Source organism: Callorhinus ursinus, unplaced genomic scaffold (assembly GCF_003265705.2).
Source record: "Callorhinus ursinus isolate GAN/ISIS: 27379988/994484 unplaced genomic scaffold, GSC_fseal_2.0 scaffold2, whole genome shotgun sequence".
Taxonomy (NCBI): Eukaryota; Metazoa; Chordata; class Mammalia; order Carnivora; family Otariidae; genus Callorhinus; species Callorhinus ursinus.
Window position 1 is genome coordinate 31888344 of NW_027397064.1, and position 24061 is coordinate 31912404.

Here is a 24061-nt window from a genome sequence, read left to right on the forward strand (position 1 = left end):
ATCCACAGATGCTTCCAACTTCTTTCTTTTTCCTTCAGCCCTTCCACACTTTAGCTAGTACTCCATCTTTTCCATCCTTTCATGACAGTTTCTGAAAGATACTCTCTGCTTCTATTTTCTTACCACTCACTCTTTCACTGTAGTTTTCTATGACTACCATTCCATAGAAACTGCTCCCTTATAGGTCACTGATGACCAGTATGCACCACAATCTATGGCCTGCCTTAGTTTATAGCACCCTGACATTTTTCTTTGTAGGCCATTCAGTCTTAGAACATTCTTCTTAACTTTTGTCACCTAGAATGACTCTCATTTTTTGTTTCATCCCTCCAACCCATCAAAATCTAGCAACTAATGCTTTGTCTCCTTTGGTGCTTCTTCTCTCACCCCTGCACTTCTCTTTGTATTTGTTCTCTTGGGCAATTGCATCTTTGAGACTTCAAGGACATTATCATGTAGGTGATGCCCACATATAGCCAGTCCTCATTTCCTGGTCTCAGGTCAGCAGTTATAATTGTCTGATGCATACCTCAAACTCAAGATGTCCAAAACGAACTCATAGCCTTGTCTCTCAAACTAACTACCTGACTCTAAGTTATATAACAAGTTATCCAGTCCCCAGACTGGAAAGCTAATAGCCACTCTTCACCCCCACCCCCACCCCTGCTGCTCCCTGAACTCCAGACCCCACAATCAACTGTTGCTTGTCTGTTCAACAGTTGTTCCCACTTCTTCCTCAGTTATAAGAAAGTCGTGACTATTCAGGAATTCGCCCCTCAGGAAAGGTGATCCTAGCCTCAGATCAGGAGTAATTCCTGACCGTTCTAAAGCAGTCATCTCATTACCCTTGCTAGCAATTTAGGAGTGGAGATATGACAGTCTGATCACTAAGATGTGAAGACAGTGGTGCTTTCTTTGCCTGGGTGGCTCAGTCGGTTAAGCATCTGCCTTCAGCTCAGGTCATGATCCCAGGGTCCTGGGATCGAGTCCCACATAGAGCTCCCTGCTGAGCAGGGAGCCTGCTTCTTCTCCCGCTCCCTCTGCCTGCCACTCCCCCTGCTTGTGCACTCTCCCTCTCTCTCTCTCTCTCTGTTAAATAAATAAATAAAATCTTAAAAAAACCAAACCCTTCCAAAGTGTAAGAAATTAAATCAGATAAAATTTTATAGGAATAATATTGTATTAGTTTATTGTTCATTAGCTCTTTTGGTTTTTTATTTGCTTGTTTTTAATAGATTTTGGTTTTTAGAGCAATTTTAGGTTCACAGCAATATTTAGCAGAAGTTACAGAAATTCTCCCTAAAAAAGAAGTTAGAGTCTTCCCATATACCTCCTGTTCCCACACATGCATAGCCTCCCCCTACCAGAACCTGCTTTGATACATCATTATCATCTGAATATGATAGTTTACATTAAGAGTCGTTCTTGGTCTTGTACATTCTATAGGTTTGGATAAATTTATATGACATGTATCCACCATTATAGTATCATGCTAGTTTCACTGCCTTAAAAATCCTCTGCACTCTGTCTATTCATCCCTCCCTCCTAACTCCTGGCAACCACTGGTGTTTTTTCTTAAATTATTTTCTTTATTTGTGGAGGATCTTGTGCATCACATTTTTGATCAGTGAAACAGTGATTATAATCAATGACCTACAGATAGTTATAAAGTACTTAGACTCCTGTATGAAAGACACTGCATGAACAAAGCAAAATATTTATTATAGCTATTTTCTTACACACACACACACACACACACACACACACAAAACCATAGTAGGATCAGGACAGCAGCAAACTGAAAAATAATGGCTTATTTAAGACAAAATGAAAAATTGTTTTTGTTGACTCAGATGACGTTTTTCACTCCCCAGATAAATTGGGAGTGGCTACATCTTTGAGGGTTTTTTTTTTTTTTTTTGGTTTCAGAGGTACAGGTCTATGATTCATCAGTCTTATATAATACCCAGTGTTCCTTACATCACATGCCCTCCTTAATGTCCATCACCCAGTTACCCCATCCCTCAACCCTCCTCCCCTCCAGCAGCCCTCAGTTTGTTTCCTATGATAAGAGTCTCTTATGGTTTGTCTCCCTCTTTGGTTTCGTCCTGTTTCATTTTTCCCTCCTTTCCCCTATGATCCTCTGTTTTGTTTCTTAAATTCCACATATCAGTGAGATCATATGGTAATTGTCTTTCTCTGATTGATTAATTTCACTTAGCATAATACCCTCTAGTTCCATCCACATCGTTGCAAATGACAAGATTTCATATTTTTGATGGCTGCATAATATTCCACTGTGTGTGATACATATATCACATCTTCTTTATCCATTCATCTGTTGATGGACATCTGGGCTCTTTCCATAGTTTGGCTATTGTGGACATTGTTGCTATAAACATTGGGGTGCAGGTGCCCCTTCGGATCACTACATTTATATCTTTGGGGTAAATACTGAGTAGTGCAATTGCTGGGTCATAGGGTAGCTCTGTTTTCAACCTTTTTTTTTTTTTAAAGATTTTATTTATTTGTTTGACAGAGAGAGAGACAGCAAGAGAGGGAACACAAGCAGGGGGAGTGGGAGAGGAAGAAGCAGGCTTCCCGCTGATCAGGGAGCCCGATCATGACCCTGGGATCATGACCTGAGCTGAAGGCAGAAGCTTAACGACTGAGTCACCCAGGCGCCCCTGTTTTCAACTTTTTGAGGAACCTCCATACTGTTTTCTGGAGTGGCTGCACCAGCTTGCATTCCCACCAACAGTGTAGGAGGGTTCCCTTTCTCCACATCCTTGCCAATGTCTGTCATTTACTGACTTGATAATTTTAGCCCTTCTGACTGGTGTAGGTGGTATCTCATTATGGTTTTAATTTGGATTTCCCTGATGCCAAGTGATGTTGAGCACTTTTTCATGTGTTGGTTGGTCATTTGGATGTCTTCTTTGGAGAAATGTCTGTTCATGTCTTCTGCCTGTTTCTTGATTGGATTAGTTGTTCTTTGGGTGTTGAGTTTGATAAGTTCTTTATAGGTTTTGGATATTAGCCTTTTATCTGATATGCCATTTGCAAATATCTTTTCCCATTCTGTTGGTTGTCCTTTGGTTTTGTCGACTGTTTCCTTTGCTGTGCAAAAGCTTTTTATCTTGATGAAGTCCTAGTAGTTCATTTTTGCCTTTGGAAACATGTCTAGCAAGAAGTTGCTGCAGCCGAGGTTGATGAGGTTGCTGCCTGTGTTCTCCTCAAGGATTTTGATGGATTCCTATCTCACATTTAGGTCTTTCATTCATTTTGATTCATTTTTGTGTATGGTGTAAGGGAATGGTCCAGTTTCATTCTTCTGCATGGGGCTGTCCAATTTTCCCAACACCATTTGTTGAGGAGACTTTTTTTTTTTTAAGATTTTATTTATTTATTTGACAGAGAGATAGCACAAGTAGGCAGAGTGGCAGGCAGAGCGAGACGGAGAAGCAAATTCCCCGCTGAGCAGGGAGACCGATGCACAGCTCAATCCCAGGACCCTGGGATCATGACCTGAGCCGAAGGCAGACGCTTAACTGACTGAGCCACCCAGGTGCCCCGAATAGACAGTCTTTTTTCCATTGACTATTCTTTCCTGCTTTGTCGAAGATTAGTTGACCATAGAGTTGAGGGTCCATTTCTGGGTTCTCTATTCTGTTCCATTGATCTATGTGTCTGTTTTTGTGCCAGTACCATACTGTCTTGATGATTATAGGTTTGTAATAGAGCTTGAAGTCCAGGATTGTGGTGCCACCAGCTTTGGTTTTATTTTTCAACATTCCTTTGGCTATTTGGGGTCTAGTTTCTGGTTCCATACAAATTTTAGGACTATTTGTTCCAGCTCTGTGAAAAAAGTAGATGGTATTTTGATAGGGATTGCATTAAATGTGTAGATTGCTCTAGGTAGCATAGACATTTTAACAATATTTGTTCTTTCATTCCATGAGTATTAAATATTTTTCCATTTCTTTGTGTCTTCCTCAATTTCTTTTGTGAGTATTCTATAGTTTTCTGAGGGCAGATACTTTGCTTCTTTGGTGAGGTTTATTCCTGGGTATCTTATGGTTTTGGGTGCAATTGTAGATGGGATTGACTCCTCAATTTCTCTTTCTTCTGTCTCGTTGTTAGTGTATAGAAATACAACTGATTTCTGTGCATTGATTTCATATCCTGCTACTTTGCTGAATTCCTGTAGGAGTTGTAGCAATTTTGGGGTGGACTCTTTTGGGTTTTCCACATAAAATATCATGTCATCTGCAAAGAGTGAGAGTTTGACTTCTTTGCCGATTCAGATGACTTTTATTTTTTGTTGTTGTTGTCTGATTGCTGTGGCTAGGACTTCTAGTACTATGTTGAACAGCAGCGGTGATAATGGACATCCCTGCAGTGTTCCTGACCTTAGGGGAAATGCTCTCAGTTTTTCCCCATTAAGAATGATATTTGCTCTGGGCTTTTCATAGATGGCTTTTATGATATTGAGGTATGTTCCCTCTATCCCTATACTTTGAAGAGTTTTAATCAAGAAAGGATGCTGTACTTTGTCAAATGCTTTTTCTGCATCAGTTGAGAGGATCATATAGTTCTTGTCCTTTCTTTTATTTATGTAGTGTATCACATTGATTGATTTGTGGATGTTGAACCAACCTTGCAGCCCAGGGATAAATCCCACTTGGTTGTGGTAAATAATCCTTTTAATGTACTGTTGGATCCTATTGTCTAGTATCTTGGTGAGAATTTTTTTTTTTTTTTTTTTTGAGGAATAAACAGTCAATTTTATTGGGCTCAGACCAGGAGTCCATGGGTCTTGAGAACCTCTGTGTATTTATCGATTTTCTTCTCCACATTCTTTTCGGCCTGTTTCCGTAGCCTCATGAGCTGCTTCTTCTTCCGGTAATGGATTTTGGCCTTCTCCTTTCTCTTCTCCTCCAGGGTGGCTGTTACTGCCTGGTACTTCCAACCAACCTCGTGAGCCAGGCGCCCCAGGTAGGCAAACTTCCGTGTAGGCTTCAGGCGCACCACCTTGAGGGCAGCAGGAACCACCATCCGTTTTTTCTTGTCGTAGGGCGGCGGGATCCCGTCAAACACCTTGAGGCGCTCCAGGGCAGCCTGGCCTCGCTTGGTCTTGTGTGGCAGCATGCCTCGCACTGTCCGCCAAAAGATGCGGCTGGGTGCTCGGAAGTGGTAGGGGCCACGGGATGGGTTGGTGTTCATGCGCTTGCGGAGGAAGGCCAGGTACTTCAACTTGTTTCTGTAGAAATTGCCAGAAATGTTGATGCCCTCACAGTGCACGACTACAACCTTCCGGCCCAGAAGCACCTGTTTGGCCACGATGGCCGCCAGGCGGCCCAGGAGATGGCCTCGGCCATCAAGCACCAGGACCTGCCCCTCCGCCATCTTCGGCAGCCGCCTGAGAAAGGGTTGGTGAGAATTTTTGCAATCATGTTCATCAGGGATATTGGTCTGTAATTCTCCTTTTTGGTGGGGCCTTTGTTGGGTTTTGGGAGTAAGGTAATGCTGGCCTCATAGAAGGAGTTTGGACGTTTTCCTTCCATTTCTATTTTTTGAAACAGCTTCAGAAAAATAGGTATTAATTCTTCTTTAAATGTTTGGTAGAATTCCCGTGGGAAGCCATCTGGCCCCGGGCTCTTGTTTGTTGGGAGATTTTTATTACTGCTTCAATTTCCTTGCTGGTTATGGGTCTGTTCAGGCTTTCTATTTCTTCCTGGTTCAGTTTTGGTAGTTCATAGGTTTCTAGGAATGCATCCATTTCTTCCAGATTGCCTAATTTTTTGGCATATAGTTGCTCATAATATGTTCTTATAGTTGTATTTCTTCGGTCTCTCCTCTTTCAGTCGTGATTTTATTATTTGGGTCCTTTCTCTTTTCTTTTTGATAAGTCTGGCCAGGGGTTTATTGATCTTACTAATTTTTTTCAAAGAACCAGCTCCTAGTTTCGTTGATCTGTTCTACTGTTTTTCTGGTTTCGATTTGATTGATCTCTGCTCTAGTCTTCATTATTTCTCTTCTCCTGCTGGGTTTAGGCTTTATTTGCTGTCCTTTCTCCAGCTCCTTTAGGTGTAGGGTTAGGTTGTGTATTTGAGACCTTCCTTGTTTCTTGAGAAAGGCTTGTAGTACTATATACTTCCCTCTTAGGACCACCTTTGCTGCATCCCAAAGATTTCGAATAGTTGTGTTTTCATTTTTATTTGTTTCCATGAATTTTTTAAATTCTTCTTTAATTTTCTGGTTGATCCATTCATTCTTTAGTAGGATGCTCTTTAGCCTCCATGTATTTGAGTTCTTTCCAATTTTCCACTTGTGATTTGAGTTCCAGTTACAAAGCATTGTGATCCAAAAATATGCAGGGAATGATCCCAATCTTTTGCTACCAGTTGAGACCTGATTTGTGACCCAGTATGTGATCTATTCTGGAGAATGTTCCATGTGCATGCAAGAAAAATGTGTATTCCGTTGCTTTGGGATGGAATGTTCTGAATATATCTGTGAAGTCCATCTGGTCCAGTGTGTCATTCAAAGCCCTTATTTCTTTGTTGATCTTCTGTTTAGATGATCTGTCCATTGCAGTGAGGGGGGTTTTAAAGTCCCCTACTATTATTGTATTATTATTGATGTGTTTCTTTAATTTTGCTATTAATTGGCTTATATAATTGGCTGCTTCTATGTTAGGGGCATAAATATTGACAATTGTTAGATCTTCCTGTTGGCTGGACCCTTTAACTATGAGACAGTGTCCCTCCTCATCTCTTATTATAGCCTTTGGTTTAAAATCTAATTTGTCTGATATAAGGATTGCCACCCCAGCTTTCTTTTGATGTCCATTAGCATGATAAATGGTTTTCCACCCCCTCACTTTCAATCTAGAGGTGTCTTTGGGTCTAAAATGAGTCTCTTGCAGACAGCATATAGATGGGTCTTGCTTCTTTTTTTTTTATCCAATCTGATACCCTGTGTCTTTTGACTGGGGCATTTAGCCCATTTACATTCAGAGTAACTGTTGAAAGATATGAATTTAGTGCCATTGTATTACCTGTAAAGTGACTGTTATTGTATATTGTCTCTGTTCCTTTCTGGTCTATGTTACTTTTGGGCTCCCTCTTTGCATAGAGGATCCCTTTTAATATTTCTTAGAGGGCTGGCTTGGTGATCACAAATTCTTTTAGTTTCTGTTTGTCCTGGAAGCCTTTTATCACTCCTATTTTAAATGACATCCTAGCGGGATAAAGTATTCTTGGCTGCATATCTTTCTCATTTAGCACCCTGAATATATCATGTCAGTCCTTTCTGGCCTGCCAGGTTTCCATGGATAGGTCTACTGCCAATCTAATGTTTCTACCATTATAGATTACAGACCTCTTGTTCCAAGCTGCTTTCAGGATTTTCTCTTTGTCTCTGAGATTTGTAAGTTTCACTATTATATGTTGGGGTGTTCACCTATTTTTATTGATTTTGAAGGGGGTTCTCTCTGCCTCCTGGATTTTGATGCCTGTTTCCTTCCTCAGATTAGGGAAGTTCTCTGCTACAATTTGCTCCAATATACCTTCTGCCCCCCTCTCTCTTTCTCCTTCTTCTAGGATCCCAATTATTCTAATATGGTTTTGCTTTATGGTATCACTTATCTCTTGGATTCTCCCCTCGTGATCCAGTAGTTATTTATCTCTCTTTTTCTCAGCTTCTTTATTCTCCATCATTTGGTCTTCTATATTACTAATTCTCTCTTCTGCCCACTTATCCTAGCAGTTAGAGCCTCCATTTTTTTAAATTTTATTTTATTATGTTATGTCATCATACATCATTAGTTTTTGATGTAGTGTTCCATGATTCATTGTTTGCGTATAACACCCAGTGCTCCATTTAATACGTGCCCTCCTTAATACCCATCACCAGACTAACCCATCCCCCCGACCCCTCCCTTCTAAAATCCTCAGTTTGTTTCTCAGAGTCCATAGTCTCCCATGGTTCATCTCCCCCTCTGATTCCCCCCTTCATTTTTCCCTTCCTACTATCTTCCTTTATTTTTTTTAACATATAATGTATTATTTGTTCCAGAGGTACATGTCTGTGATTCATCAGTCTTACATAATTGACAGCACTCACCATAGCACATACCCTCCCCAATGTCCATCACCCAGCCACCCCATCCCTCCCACCCCCCACCACTCCAGCAACCCTCAGTTTGTTTCCTGAGATTAAGAATTCCTCATCAGTGAGATCATATGATACTTGTCTTTCTCTGATTGACTTATTTCGCTTAGTGTAATACCCTCTAGTTCCATCCATGTCATTGCAAATGGCAAGATTTCATGTTTTTTTTTTTTAAGATTTTATTTATTTGACAGAGAGAGACACAGCGAGAGAGGGAACACAAGCAGGGGGAGTGGGAGAGGGAGAAACAGGCTTCCCGCTGAGCAGGGAGCCCAATGTGAGGCTCGATCCCAGGACCCTGGGATCATGACCTGAGCCGAAGGCAGACACTAAACGACTGAGCCACCCAGGCGCCCCATGATTTCATGTTTTTGATGGCTGCATAATATTCCATTGTATATATATACCACATCTTCTTTATCCATTTGTCTGTTGATGGACATCTTGTAGAGCCTCCATTTTTATTGCATCTCATTAAAAGCCTTTTTTATTTTGACTTAATTAGATTTTAGTTCTTTTATTTCTCCAGAAAGGGATTCTCTAGTATCTTCTATGCTTTTTTCAAGCTCAGCTGGTATCTTTATATTCATTATTCTGAACTCTAGTTCTGACATCTTACTTATGTCCATACTGATTAGGTCCCTGGCAGTCAGTACTGCCTCTTGTTCTCTTTTTTGATGTGAGTTTTTCTGTCTTGTCATTCTGTCCAGAGAAGAGTAGATGAATGAGAGAATACTAAAATGGCAACAACAACCCCAGAGAAATATACACTAAACAAATCCAAAGAGACCTGAAACTGGAAAAAAAAATAATAATAAAAATAAGATGAAGAAAAAAAAGAGAATATAATCAGACAGGTGAGCAGAATAGAGCAATAGACTGGATTCTGTGTCTATTCTGGTCTGTTTTTTAGAAAACTAGACCCCAAGATTTTTAGGAAAGAAAAATTTACATATGTTCAAAAATAAAATTAAATACAATGAAAGGATAGAATGTAACTGTCAAAGTGGAAATTAAAAGACAAGAAAAAACAAAAGAGAAAAAAAACCCCAGCAACAACAAAAAAAGAAATGGATACAAACAGACAGGTGAACAGAACAGAGCAATACACTATCTCCTGAGTGTATTTTGGTCAGTTTGTTAGAAGAGACTACATCTTAAAATCGAAAGAAAGAAAAACTTACATATACAAAAATAAAATGTGATTTTTGGAAAGATCATACACATTGGAGACAGTCAGACATGAGCTTTGTACCTTAACTCTGGTATACCACCATGGTTGAGTTATATAACTTCTTTGAGTCTCAGTTTCCTCTTTTGTAAAATGGAAGTAATAAATTAATAATAATTACTTACTTCAATGAGTTATATGAATAAATTGTGTACCTTCTCTGATTTTATTTAAGTGATTAATACAAATATGTATTAATATTTGTAGAATGGGGCTTAAGACTCTACCTTATACCATACCACAATTGGCTTTTGTCTAGGTTGAAAAACCACTTTCAAGACACACATATATTTGCCCCATAATCCAGCCCACACAGTTTCATCTTTCAGGTGTGTTTGGAGAAGTTTGGTCAAATACTAAGGTAGATTTCCTTGGGCTATTTGTATGCATTTTTCCTCTTCCCCATCTCAGACTTTGGGTGCATTAGTATTACTTTTTAATTCTTTCTTAATTAGTTCTTTCTTGTTCTTCTAAAGGATATATAGAAGTCTCTGGTTTCTAGGCTGCTACATATCATGAGTAGATGATACCTAGGTGAAGTAATTTGAGTTTCCCTGGCTTCTTTTAGAAGGAGTCATTGTGGAAAATGATACGTGTTAGCTGAGACTGATCTCTCATTTATTTGAGGGTTGTGTGTGTGCACACGCATGTGTGTCTGATGGTGCAACAGGGCTTGAATTACATCTTTGGAACTCTTTGTTCCCATCTATTCAGTATCGCCACCATCAAATCAGAGCTTAGATTCCTCATCACTTTTTCCTATCATCACCAATAACTGGGATTCAGTAGAAGGAGATAGCCAAAAAATTTAAATCTAACCAGGATTTCAATCCAAACTTCTAAAATCTAACGGGAGTGGGGTAGTAGTGTGTTTTGATAATCCAGTTAATGAAGAAAGAAGCACCTCCTAGGAAATCTTAACAAAGCGTCTTAAGCAAGTCCTTTCGTTGACAATTTTATCCAAGAAACCATCTTCCCTGAGATTTTTCTGAACTTTAGACTAATCCTCTCCTTGCCACAGAAGTCCTTTTGTTGGGGGAAATTATAAGTGAACACAGGAGGGACAGGCCTCTGTAAGCACCAGCTCTGTCTCCAGATTCTTTTAATCATTAGCCTTTCATCTGGCCTGTAGTCCTTCTGGCCCAGGGATCTCTCAATCAAATCACAAAACAGACGAAATTATTCAGAAATCCTCTTCTCAGACTATTTCAATCTGTTGTCTAATTTTTGAGTCAATCAATGTTAAATTCTAGGCAAATGACAAGAGCAATAATCAATCATTGCTTTTTCTTCAAGTATCATGTCCGTTGCCTTGGACCTCATATTTACAATATTCCAGGTCACAGGTGATGGTATGAAAACCCTGGTGAATTGTGCAGTTAGATTTGAAGCTTCTTAGTAAGGCAAAGCAAATTAAAACTGAAACAGCAGTAATGTAGCCCTGTAAGTGAATGAAGAATAAACAAAATCAAAATATACGAGTCAGATCAAGTACGGAAAACCTGTTAAACATTTAGTGCAAAGTTATTGATGGGATTATATATATAGATGAAAAAGGTAATAATAAATTATAACAGAGACTACATCTTACCTCTGGCAATAAGAACCAAAAGGGCTTTAAAAAATAATAAAAAGCAATCTCCAGATATGCAAACTGCATTTGTACCATACCATACTCCATTGTTCACAACATGCCAAGCTTTGAAATAACATGTGTAAAGTGCCTGGCACATGATATGTACCCAGCAAATCTTAGTTCCCCTCTATATCTCCATTGCAGACATCAGTATACATTTTTTTTTCCATTCCTGAAACTGACATCTTGAGGCTCTTATAAGAGTTTTAATTTTGAGGCATTGCTGCCAGTTACACGTCCTAATATCCCAATTTACATTTTGAATCTCCAGGAAAGTGAATATTTTAACATAAATTCAATTTAGTGGAAAAGATTTACAGGCCCCAAGTGTCCATGTGATTACCTTTAGTCTGTTTAACTCCAGCACACCCAGATTTTGCTGATCCCAAGCCATTTATTAAACAGTTTAATTGCTCTAGATTTTCCCTATTGTGGTTCCTTTCCTACGGGTTTTATCTCCTTACATTAATACCAAGGGCCTAGGGACATTATGAGGTTACTCCAATAGAAGTGAAAATTGCCTCCTCCCTTTCTCAGTTGCTGGCACAGGTGCCAAGTTTGACAGGCTGAATTTAATTGACCTTCTATGATGACCATTTTATATATACAGGTAATAATCCTTTGTGGAAAGTCACTGAAGATCAGAGAGGCAGGGTTATCTCCTTATCTTTTGATTGCTTAGTAAAATAAAATAACAACAGAACTAGAAGTAATAGTAATGCTAATGGAACACCACCATCTGAGGCCATTTCCATCAATGTCTTTGATAATTTTATGAAGGGCAAATCCTCACTTTATAGAACATAGATAATGCACATCCTATTCTCATAACTAGCGGGTTTAAAGTGACATAATTACACAGCAAAATCTCTGCTTTAGAAAATATGGTGTTTGGGAAATACCATATTATTGTGTTGCCTGTTGTAATTCCAATAGCATATTGTCAAAATACAAACCTCATTATTGCATAAAATGCTGAGGGACAGCTATAATTCTAAACTTCCCTGACTTTTCCAGATTTCTAAATACAATGATCTTAGAAAATCCAGAAGGCAAACATCTCTGATATGTACATGCCTTGAAATATCAACAGCCAAAGAGAGATCCAAGAGGAAGTGGCAAAGAGCTGAATCCTGCCTTTTGAATGATATTACGAGGGGGAAGGTGTGGGGGGCATGTCTGTGGTTACCATCTAGGCCCCAAAATTTCTTTTAGGAAGCATGGCCAAGCTGTGGTTGCCAAAGGGGTGGTCAAATCATAGTCTAATTATTGTGGCTTGGGATATAGCCAGGGTCACCTACAGGGCCCGTTGACTGGCTGGCTTTGTGCATGGGTCTCACCTTGATTCCTCTATCTGGACTACTGTCCCCTCTCCCCGCCGGAGAAGGCCCAGTATGAGAAGTGCACTTGTAACATATAGAGGTGTGTATATTATAATGGCTTTTGGGGTTGTCCCCCCGGGCTTCCTGTGCCTACCAGAACTCCTTTCAGGGTATGGTAGTTTCAGAAAAATTCTGCATAGCACCCTTCCTCCTCAAGATTACCTTGGAAGGCTGGGCTACCCTGGGCTGAGTGAGGAGAGTAGAGGTGTCTGAGACATTGTGGATGGCTCCCCATCCGGTCCTTGTTCTCCAGACTCACCCTGAATGAGAGAAGTCCCTGTAACCAACTGTGTAGAAGGGGTGGCCTAAGAAGTCTGGAGCAGTGATGACTAGATTCTCACAAGCATCGAAAACCATCTCCTGAGCAGGGCCAGGCCCTGAACCAGTCCTTCTCTGGCATTTGGGGTCAGGCCAGGTTTTATTTGCACCAGTCTGGGGAACAAGCACCCTGGTTTACCCCAGGCTGGGCCGATTTTAGCACCGAATGTCCCACATCCCAGGACACTCCTCAGTCTTGAGCAAATGGGGCTGGGTTTTGACCCCTGATTTGTCCTATCAGCTGACAGAGAGAGCTACATAATTAAGGGACTGCAACATGCCAGTGTGGTACTTTGTTCCACCTGTATCAGTTAAAGGCCTTAGAATGCCTTGTAAGTTCTGTCTTCAGAGTCTTACTACTCCTCTGGGAGTGAGAGAGACAGGTGATGCACATTATCATCCTCCTTTTGCAGCCCGAAGAGGTTAGGCCCCCATCCCTAGAGTGGGAATGAAGAGCCGGACACAGAACAGAGGTGCTCTGAATCTATGAACAATGTCCTCTCCCCCTGGCGGTGATGGATTTTCAATTCCGTCCATAAGAAGACTCGGAGTTGGGATCCCTTACCCGAAAGGATGTTGGTGATGTCGCTCCCTCTTTTCACCAACATTTGCTAAACTGCGCTGGGTGGTGACCTTTCTGGTAAGACACCAAAAGGTCACACATTTCTGGCTTTAGCCTCACTCCCGAAACTGTAAACAAAGACTCCTCTGTAGGGAGGAAAAGAGAAAAGCACCATCGTATTATTTCCTGGAATGTTTCACGGTGTATTTTTTATGTCTGTTGTAGTATTTGTCACCTGAAAAGACATCATAACATGAGGCAGACTTACCCACCAACAATTCATACTGACTCATGGATAACTCGCTTTACTGAATCTACTAATACTTGTCAAGTGCCTCTTATTTGATTCAATTCAACACATACTTACCAAATGAGCACTTGGGTAAAGTGTTACGCTAGGTGATGAAGATCCAAAAACAGGAATAGGACTGGGGACACACACACTAACAAACAAGGGCTGAATGTGAGGTGCAAGTAAAGAATTACCATAGCTCCTCTCTCACGTTTCCACGGAGCACAGGAAAAGCACGGACAAGTGCCCTTTGAACCGTGAAGGAAGACTATACTTTCAACAGTCAAGAAATTCCAGGGAAGATATTGCTGGCTGGAGGATCAGCATGAGCAAAGGTAAAGGCGAAGGAAAGTGTCTGAGTGAACTGCAAAGTGTTCTTGCACGGTTAGAGCAAGACAGACTGGTAGAGGAAGTCGGAAAAATGAGTTGGAACCGGATGGTAAAGGGAGTAAATATCAAGCCAAGGAGTCTGGACATTAGCTCCAGTGATGGCAGGCAATGAGCATCATGCTGGGGCTAGATGTGTTTTGGAAAATTTTAAATCCTGGTGTATTAGTTACATTAGGCAATCTATTTAAATAGACCCTATGGTACAACTTTTATAAATAAAAAAATTTTTTTTGCAAAAAAAATACACACACACACACTACCTTTGCCCTCTGATTTATCGGGTTCATTCAGTATGCTGGCAGTTGGCATTTTTATAAATGCCTGTGTTCAAGAGTGTGTTGTTCCTGAGTGCTTACTACACGAAAATTAGAGGTCAAGTCCTCCCAAAATTAACGTTTTAAGGAGCTCATCTGCAAAATGGGGATAGTAAAACTTCCTGGCAGATAAACTTATAGCAGTAAGTTTAAAGGAGATAATATATTCAAAACATCTTGGGTTGTTCTTGATACGCAATATATTTTGAATAACTAGTGGCCTTTGTTTTTAAAGATTATTTATTTATTTATTTATTTATTTATTTATTTAACAGAGATAGAGAGCATAAGTAGGCAGAGCAGCAGAGAAGCAGGCTCTCTGCCAAGCAGGGAGCCCGATGCGGGGCTCGATCCCAGGACCCTGGGATCAGGACCTGAGCCGAAGGCAGACGTTTAACCGACTGAGCCACCCAGGAGCCCCTAACTAGTGGCCTTTGTTCCAAGCCCTCAGCATGCATACTATCTGGGAAAAACAACAGCCACGTTGTCACCAAAGCAATTGTCACCACAAACCTACTCAGGACCTCTTTTCACTTGGGCATTGCTTTTCCAAGGCTCACAATCTGCATGAACCTGGAGTGCTCAAATATTGCACAATTCAACAAAATGAGAAGCGTCTAGCTTTGGCACACCAAAAGCCCAAGATGCCTTAATAATATTGTTTGCTGGAAGCTGCTCACCCAAAGAGCAGAAATAAACCTGCAGGGCCATCTCTGCCTCCCTTGGCCTAGACATCTGCCTTGGATGCCATGAGTAGTATGGGGCCTTGAGTCCTTGGGTTTGGAATTACACATTTGCTAGGCTCTAAAGGGGAGACGTCAAGTTTTGTTGGTATGCATAATACATCTTCACACGTACATTATAATACACAATTCTGTATTCTACTTTTTTCTAGCTCATGTCATAGCATAAATAAACAGCTAAAATAAACAGTGTGTAAACTTCACAGATTACTCTCAAATCAACTCAAACCCAAACCACTTTGGGAATTTCCCTCAGGGAGAAGTGTCCTCTTGCCTTGGGGACAGTGGCATGAAGATTTCCCTCGGGCCTCCTTATCCCTCAAAAGCCAGGGAGGAAGGAGAGAGGGAGAGAGAGGGAGGGAGGGAGAGTGTAGGAGGTGGGGAGAGGGAAAGAGGGAGAAATTCTCTGGTGGAACAGTGTTGGGAAAGCAACCAGTTCATCAAAGGGATTCCAATTTGGCCCGGCCCCCGGGACTGCCCGACTCTAGAAAAAGAAAACAAAAACAAGGAAAAAAAAAAAGGAAGAAAGAAAGAAAAAGAGAGAAGGGAAAAAAGCAGCAGAGCGTTTCTCCCGCAGCAGTCCCACAAAAGCAAAACCTTCCATTCGACTGACTCCTCATTAGCTTACTGAATCTGACAGCATAATTATCACAGCTGCTTCGCACTTAGAATAAATAAATACGAAAGTGGGTGTTTAAAATTTTTTGAGAAGGGAAATTCAGTCATCTAGACAGTGAGTAGGACAAGTTTATTTAAAACTTTTAGATTCTTATGTATTTAGATCATTTAGGAAGGAGATAATGAGATAGTTGTCTTTCAGTCTAATTGAGTTCCTAAGCTCCTGGCTGTTGGTTGTCACCCCTTTCAAACTTTGCTTTAACTTTCCTTCCTTTAGAAATCCGATCCTGGTGTGTCCATTTACTCTTCCTGGACTGATAACCTGGTGAAGGCTGGGGGCACTGGAGTGCAGAAAGTGACTTAATGGGATTGAGAAGCTAAGTAACCTTTCACAGGAAACAAGATAATCAAATCTTTTTTACTTGCCTGTAATGGCTAAAAGAGAAAGCGCAAGCTGAAAAGAAAGCTTGGAAATTAAACCATCATCTCAAAATGTCTTGTAATTTCCCTGTCATGTGGTTTTTGCACTACCCTTACAGGAGGTCAATCCATCAGCTGGAGTTGCTTTGTGTATTTAATTATTCAGCGTGCACACAGCCTCGTGACTACGCGGTAATTTTAGCTCATGTGTATGTATATATAGGCTTCTATCTTCAAAGCCCAGAGGATCACACAGTACCACTTTAAGTTGAAGTTGCTAACTAACACGGAGTGCACTTAAAACTCTGACTGGGGGCACAGCACATAAGCATTTCCGATTAAAGCAGATGATCTTTCCTTTTAAAATTAATTAGTGCCTATTTATCTTTTCCTCTCCCTCCCACCTCTCATTCTCCTAGGACCACATTTATGTGAACCCTTGCATTCAGTGAGTTAAAAGATTTATAAAATAAACATTCTGTCAATCTGGGGTAAAGGAAACTAATGTTAACCCATTGTGTAGACTGAGAGATTGAGGTTTTATGAAGGCCAATAACGCATGTCCCGCTGGAAAAAAAGACAACTCAGGTCCTTTAACTCTCAGTCCAGAGCCTGGCCTCCCTGTACCATTTGCCCTACCTCATTCTTTTAAACAATAACAGCAATATGACATCAACATTAAAGAAAACGTTGAAAAAGAAAAAAAGTTACCCACAATCCCCCTAAATGGCAGGAGCATTTTTATTTTTGTATGCTACCTTTCAGTTTTGTTGATATGCATAATATGTTTCACAGGTAGATTATAATATGCAATTTTGTATCCTACTTTCTTTTAGCTCACATCATAATGGCATAAATATTTCCATACTACCTCACACTCCTGTGAATTATCCTAAATGGTTATATAGTACAATATGCTGAGTCAATATAACATTATCCAATTGGTTCTCTTAGTGTTGAATATTTAGATTCTTTTATTTTTGTTTTGTAATTTTTTAAATACAACTATAGACAACACTGCAATAAACATGTTTATCCATCTAGGGTTCTTTTTTTCTTTTTCCTGTTCAATTGTTTCTTTGAATAATTTCCAGAAACCAAAGTACAGGGTTGAAGGTTGTTACCATTTTTATAGCTCCTGATATGCATGTCATAAGGCTTTGCAAAGGTTGCCCCATCTTACAACATCACCAGCAGAAAATGATTTTATCACAATCTTACTAACACTGGGAGTCATTAGGTTGAGGGGGGAAAAAGAACTACTTATCAGTTATTTGTGTTTATTTAATCACTAGTAAGACTGTCTTTTTATTCCATGTGTTGGTATACTTTTTTTGTTTTCCTTATGTAAATCGCTATTTTATGCCTTTGCCCAATTTTTTGTCGGATTCCTGAAATTACCCTATAAAACTGAATGAATTTCAGTAAAACAAAAAAAGAACCATCATGGATGAAGAAGTCTTAAAACCCAAAGGTGACTGTGTATTACAAAACAAACTCAAAAAGCAAAAAAAGAAAGAAAAGAAAAAAAAAAGGGAACAGACACTAAGACAAGGTGACATTGAGGATTAAGGAAGAGGTCGGGGGCAACTCTATTATTAAACAACAAATTGGGGGCGCCTGGGTGGCTCAGTTGGTTGAGCATCTGATTCTTGGTTTCTGCTCAGGTCATGATCTCATGGGTCGTGGGATGGAGCCCCAGCTGGGCTCTGTGCTCAGCGGGGAGTCTGCTTGAAGATTCTCTCCCTCTGCCCTGCCCCCCACTCGCGGGCTTGTGTATGTGCATGCGCTCTCTCTCTCAAATAAATAAATAAAAATAAACATGAAATTGAACCTTCTTAATTGTGAGATATCAAGCATATTACCTGGGACAAGTGGAATCTTTCTTGGGAAGGCTCTACAATAAACATAGAGCATAAGAGAGTAGAAAGGTCAGACTGGGGGGTCTAGACCTTGGTTCTAATCCTTGTTTTGCTACTAAGTTCCCATGTGATCCTTAGTAAGCAGCAATGAGTAGTGGGAAGAGTGGTTTAGGAGTCTGACTTGAAGTCAAACCTGGGCTCCCCCACTTACCGGTTGTGTGATTTTGAACAATCTCCTTAGCCTCTCTCAGTCCCAATGTTCTGATATATAATGTGAGGATAATAACTCCAGCCTCACCAGCTAGTTTACAAACGGAATGAGAATTTGTGTGAAGCACATAGATGCCCAATAAATGGCAGCCTCTAATCTTCCCGGGGTGGTCAGGGACTCAATCTACATAATGAAGATATGGAATAGCAAGTCCCTGAGATCCTCTCCCACTCAAAGTGTCTCTAACTTTTTCCTCTCTTTCCAGGATCTTCGCTAATGTACTGGAATCCCTTGAGAACATCTTTGAGCATGGAAGGTGAGGAAGTGTGTTATGGAGGACACGTCCAAACTCCTTGTTTCTTCCTGTACTACTTAAGTACTGAATAATGGAGGATTTAAAAGGTCCGAATGAGGTTACAAACTCCTAAAGGCAGAAAAGAGAGGCGTGGCTCAGAATCTCCCTTCCCTCCCATCCCCTGAAACTTGACCTCTAGAATGGCAAAATACCCCGGTTAAATTTTGAATGGACAATAAAAGCGAGCACAGAATGGATTTGAAATCATTAGCATATAAAGAATGAATTTCACTAGTATATGGTAAGGAATGTTTAAATTGGGGCACGTGGCTGGCTTAGTCTGTGGAGCATGTGACTCTTGATCTCAGGGTTGTGAGTTTGAGCCCCACATTAGGGGCAGAGTTTACTTAAAAAAATGTTTAAGTTATTGCGAGAAGCCATACAATAAGGAGTAAAAACCATGATATGAGTCAGGATTGTGCCACTATTATTAAAAAGAGGACAACTTCACTATGATGTTAGATGTTATTAAGAGGAGGTTGACATTCCTCTCCCTGGATGTCCTTCCTCCCCAACCATCCACACCTCATAATCTTTGAAGGCCCACTCACAAAGCCATCCTGTATCCCCAGAGCTGGATTTAATCTTACCTCCTTTGAATGCCCAGAGCACTTCACACCTGAACTGTGGCTGTTTATATTCTTGTCTCATTTCCTTAAGGACTATAAGCTCTTTGAGGACAGACTCTCTGACTAATTCATTTTTGTATCACTCATTGTCATACTAATGACCCTCAGTAAATCTTTAATGAATGAACTGGAACAGAACTCTCCCACTATGTTAGAAATCTGAGTCCATGTGGGTCCAGAGTCTCAGAGATAAGCAAAATAATTGGAACGGGTTCAGAATAGAATAATGAAACAAAAATGGTTAAAGAGTGAGAGAAACAGAATCTATATCGGGGGGAAGAGAGGTCAAAGGAATTCAGCCTAGAGAAGTGAGCTTTGGAAAGTGATATCAAGGGATCTTCAAATATATTAAAGAGATAATTAAAAGAAGGCCTGAAATTCTTTTATTGGAGCAAAACAAAAAAATTACTCAGATGTTAATGGGGCAATATGGATAAGGCCTGCTGAAGAACTTGCAGAGTATAGACACTAGGGTGCTGTGACGTATGGGAGAGGTCAATGCCATGCCTCTATGCCTGCAGTAAGAAAGCATTTGATGATGAGAAAGACTCTGGTAAGTTGTTTTTGCAAAATTACATGTGAAACAATCGTAAGCTTTCAAGTTTTAGGATTTTTTTTTTTTTTCTAAGATGCTGAAACCTGTTTTAAAGGAGAAGGGGGATTTAGTCCAGGAAGGAATGGGAGACACTCAAGTCTGGGATTTGGAAAGTAAAATGGGACCAATCCACAGAGAGAGACAGCCTTTGATGTCCTGATGATCAAGGACCAGGGCTTAAGGACCAGACTCTTAAATCACGTGGCATTTACTGCCCCAGATTAAAAAAAAATACTTTTGTGGATCAGTGTCTATGGTTCAAAATGGCTAGCTTCCAAAATCAGTCTTAACTTTCCAAGGGTAACATTTGGAAGTCTCCCTGCAAGAACAGAGTGGAGCCAGTTTCTAGAAAGGGCAGCTTAATGATTTTCTACTCCCTCCACCCCCAAATCATTAAGCAGTGTTCCTTTCCCAGAGCCCAAGTTCATGCTGAGGGCAAAGGGAATTAAACGAAGAAGCTGAACCTGCAGCTAAGATTAGAGAGTTGCCAAGGACCTAATTTTAGGTCCTTGCTGCCCCAGCTGACATTCTGCGCTGCTGGCTCAGACACAAGGACCACAAGTGTGGCTGCAAGCCGATGACCAAGAGGGGAGAGCACCCCCCTGGCCATCTGCAGAAGCAATTAGCTTGCTGTTGGGTGTGTTTTGAGAGAGACTACCAATAATTTCTCCATCAACAAATGTTTCTTCAGGTGTTCAAGAGTCAAGAAGGGACCATGTCAGTGCTTGGCTGAAGTTCCCACATGCTTGCCGTTCTAATAGTGATGCTTCTCCGTATAAGAGTGTGCTCCAAAAGGGAACTAATCTTGGAAACCCTGAATTTGCATGGCGAGTAACCATCTGCTTTCCTCTGGCCATGAGCTTATTGCCACAACCCAGGGAAAGTCTCAGCTTTGGAGAAATAAACATGGGTAGGTGGGACAGATTCTTGCACGTTGTGGGGAATTTCTCGGGATTTAAGCCATCCCTCCACTCTTCACATATTTCCCAGCCACAGGTTTCATGCTCAGATTGTCTTCTTCAGAGGGCAGACAATAAGAGCTGGCATCTCCCAGATCAAAGGGGAAACAGAATATATTTTAAAGTGACAACTCTGTTATCCTTGCAACCAGAATAAAGCCAGAAGAATAAAATGATATAAATATAAGCTCCTAAATGCTTCCATACTGAAATGCCACCAGAGAGCAAAATTTCCTGCATAATTATGGCAGGGAAACTCTCTTTAGAAACCACTCACAAGAGCATGTCTTATTTTTGCACAATTCTTATGCCTGGGGCAGCCCACCATGGAGACGGGAGATTCTGTGTCCCTGAAGGTTGGGAACCGTGATAACTGTCTGGTGCTCTCTGTCTGCAAAGGAGGCTCTTAATAAAGGCTAATTGCCCCGGGCAATGAAGAAGTAGCGTGGCACTGCCAGGCCAAGGGCTTGCATCCCTCTGTAGATGTGTCCTTGGTAAGGGCCACTGTTGTCAAGGTGCGCAAGCAACCGGCCCCGGCTGCTCTCTGGCTTCCTCTTTCTCTCCTATTTCCCTGGTAGCTTTGCTTTCCCTGTCTACTTGTCCCACGTCCTATCCATCGGTCTGTCTCTAAGCCTATTTCTGCACCCCCTCCCACATGCACACACACACACACCCAGTCCCGCCACCCCCTTCCCTGTCTCTTGGCGCTGGCCCTTTCATCTTCTCCCTCGGGGATTCGAGATGTCGCTGCAGGAAGTGCTTGTCGGCCGAGGCAGCAGCAGCAGAGCCCCGTGGCTTTGACAAACCTCATTTAATTGGGAGGAAGCCAGGAGAATTTGAAAGAACTGAAACATCCACGAAACTCCTTTTATCAGGCATAATTTAAACTCTGCATGGAAAAACCCCTATATGTATAAAGAAAAGTCAACTTCCCTCCTGCTGTGAGCACTCCTCGGCTCCCCCCCAGCGCAGGCAGGCTCCTGCAAGATTCCATCTTTTCATTTTTCTAGAAGTGTCAAAGTAGATTTGGGCTCTGTGGCTGGGTGAACAGAGAAGGAATGCAGATGGGTCTCTCTCTTACACCCGCACATTGGTGTGCGTGCTCGTGTGTGAGCGTGCGCACACGCACACACACACACACACACAGCCCCTCTGTTGGTGGCTCTGCTTCAGATGGCCAGGAAGAATCAAAACCCAAGTTTCTAACAACACATTATTTTGAACAGTGGCTGTTTCTTGCTAATTCCTTTTTATCAGGTCAAAGCTTATGCCCAGGACATTTTCAAGGTCCCCAGTGGTTCTCAGTATGTGGAATAATAGATCCTGGAGGAGGGCCAGTGAGGGAGGTCTCGTTAAGTGGAGAGTAGGGAGCGTGAGTGTGTAAGCATGTGAGAGTGTGAGTATGCATGTGTGCGTGCACTTCTAAATGTGTATGTTTGCCTGGAGTGCTGGTTAGAAGTCTTAGGCCCCCAGAGAAGAAAGCTGAAGAGGGACCTAGGGGCTTAGACTGGGAACAGCATATTGGGGTGGGAGTAGGGGAGAGCACAGGGGTACAGTGGGAGTTGAGGTACTGGAAAGGGAGTAAGAACTGTAGATTGCCTGGGATATCTTCTGTTCCACCCATGTGCCAAGTAGTGCTCCTCGGCTCCTTCCAAATTCCAACCCAGATTCATCTCCAGTCCAAACTCTCTCAGTTGCTTATTCTAGTTCCTCCAAAGAACTGCCTTTAGCACACACATATTCTCTCAACATCTGTAGCTGATTATGCGCAGACTTTAGCTGTTGAGATATGATTTGTGCTAATATGTGTACAAGGGTGCCCTGTTTCCTCTTCCTCGCCCCGTTTTCCTCCCACGCCGGAGGATCCTTGAGGTCAAGGACAAGCCTCTTTTTTCCCTCAATTTTTATAGCACTTAATATGGTCTTGACACTTAATGGCAACTTAATAAATCCTGATGACTAACTCTTCCTACAGGGTTAAGTAAGACATTAACCCCAGTTGTATGATTATGGTTATTTTTGGAGATCCTAAATAACTCATTTTAATAATATAATGCCTCAAGAAGTCCCCAAGTCAGAGCTTTGGGCGGTGGCAGGACAAGGTCCTACATACAGTGGAGTCCCGTTTGTAGACCCTGGAGGCTTTGGCCAGACTGTAGGTCTCAGCCTCTTAGGCAGCAGCTCCCCACTCTACCCTCATTTTCACCCCACATGACATCCTTGGGCCCTCTTCCCAGTCTGAGCCCCTACACCTTCCGTATTAGCTTTCTTTTCTCCTGCTTAGGGCTTCAAAAAATTGTTTTCAGTTGCATGGTGATTTTTTTCCAAAGAAACCCCACCTAAGGATGGTCCCCCCCAAACAGCCAAGCCATGACCACCTTGCCCACATCCTCTGCCTGGCCCTTCCTAGGAGGCCACATTCTGAGAAACATGAGGAGAGCTCCAGGCACATGATCCCTCAGCAGATTTCAGATCTGGAGGATGACTTCAGGCCTAGGCAGCAAGGCTGATTTCAGGGTAACTTGTGTCTCCCTGTGGGCGATGGGCCTGCGAGGACGTGCCCCTCCCCCCAGCACCCCACGGGGCACTTCCCTCAGCAGCATCAAATTACCAATCAAGACAGGCCCGCCCTCCTCTTGTGACATCTCCATGTCACCCATCATTTTACTCTCTATAGAGAGGGAAGGGGGTTGTTGCCAACTTTGGTTGTGCTTCTCCTGACAGATGCTAGGGAAAACAAACAACTCAGAGGCAACTTTCATCTCATCCGGTTTCTCAGAGTGTCAATGTGAAATGTTTGGATCGTTACAAGGAGGTCTGTGTCACCTCAACCCACCAGTGTTTTTGAGTTTTAGGGACTCTCATAGAAAACTCAGGCAAGATTGGGTCCCCTCTTGCTTCTCCCAGCTAAATTGATCCCTAAGCTCATTTCCGGTTGCAAATACTATGATTCCCCAGTGCTCGGAGAAAACACTTAGGCCCCGAGACTTACATGTGTGCATGTTCACACACACACACACACACACACACACACACACACACAGAGGTCCCTCACTCACCATCAGGGAGCTGGTGCAGCTGAGATGGCAAGGCACTGAAATAGTCATGAATCAGGGCCTCCTGGGCAGAGACGCGGTCTCTAGGAAAGCCTCTCAGCATTTGGGAGGCCAGGTCTTCAGCTTCAGGAACCCTGCCCAACCTGGAAAAATGGAAGAGAAAAATAGTTTCTCCAAAGGCCTCCCTTCTGAAAAATAAAGGCGGAAGAAGAAAAGTAGAGAGAAGAAGATGGCTAGAAGAGCCTCAAGTAGGATTTTCCTGGGATGAGCAAAGTTGATGGCAAGTGGAAAGATAACCCCCGCCACTGGA

The 24061-nt window shown here is 41.7% G+C and overlaps 1 protein-coding gene and 1 pseudogene across 2 annotated transcripts in view; both read right to left on the reverse strand.

Annotated features, from left to right (window-relative positions):
- Positions 1 to 4749: 4749 nt before the first annotated feature.
- Positions 4750 to 5426, reverse strand: LOC112840028 (large ribosomal subunit protein uL13 pseudogene; annotated as a pseudogene).
- A 5285-nt stretch (positions 5427 to 10711) lies between these two features.
- CDK15 (cyclin dependent kinase 15) overlaps positions 10712 to 24061 on the reverse strand; it is a 78817-nt gene continuing 65467 nt past the window's right edge. The window contains exons 12-14 of one of the 2 annotated variants that reach the window (XM_025887282.2): positions 23755 to 23894; positions 13311 to 13453; positions 10712 to 10850 (exon numbers count right to left, since the gene is read on the reverse strand). In XM_025887282.2, coding sequence (XP_025743067.1) covers positions 13344 to 13453; positions 23755 to 23894 — 250 coding nt within the window. In that variant the 3' untranslated portion in view covers positions 10712 to 10850; positions 13311 to 13343. Of the gene's footprint in view, positions 10851 to 13310; positions 13454 to 23754; positions 23895 to 24061 lie in introns of those variants that run through there. The other variant, XM_025887290.1, reaches the window with a different exon arrangement.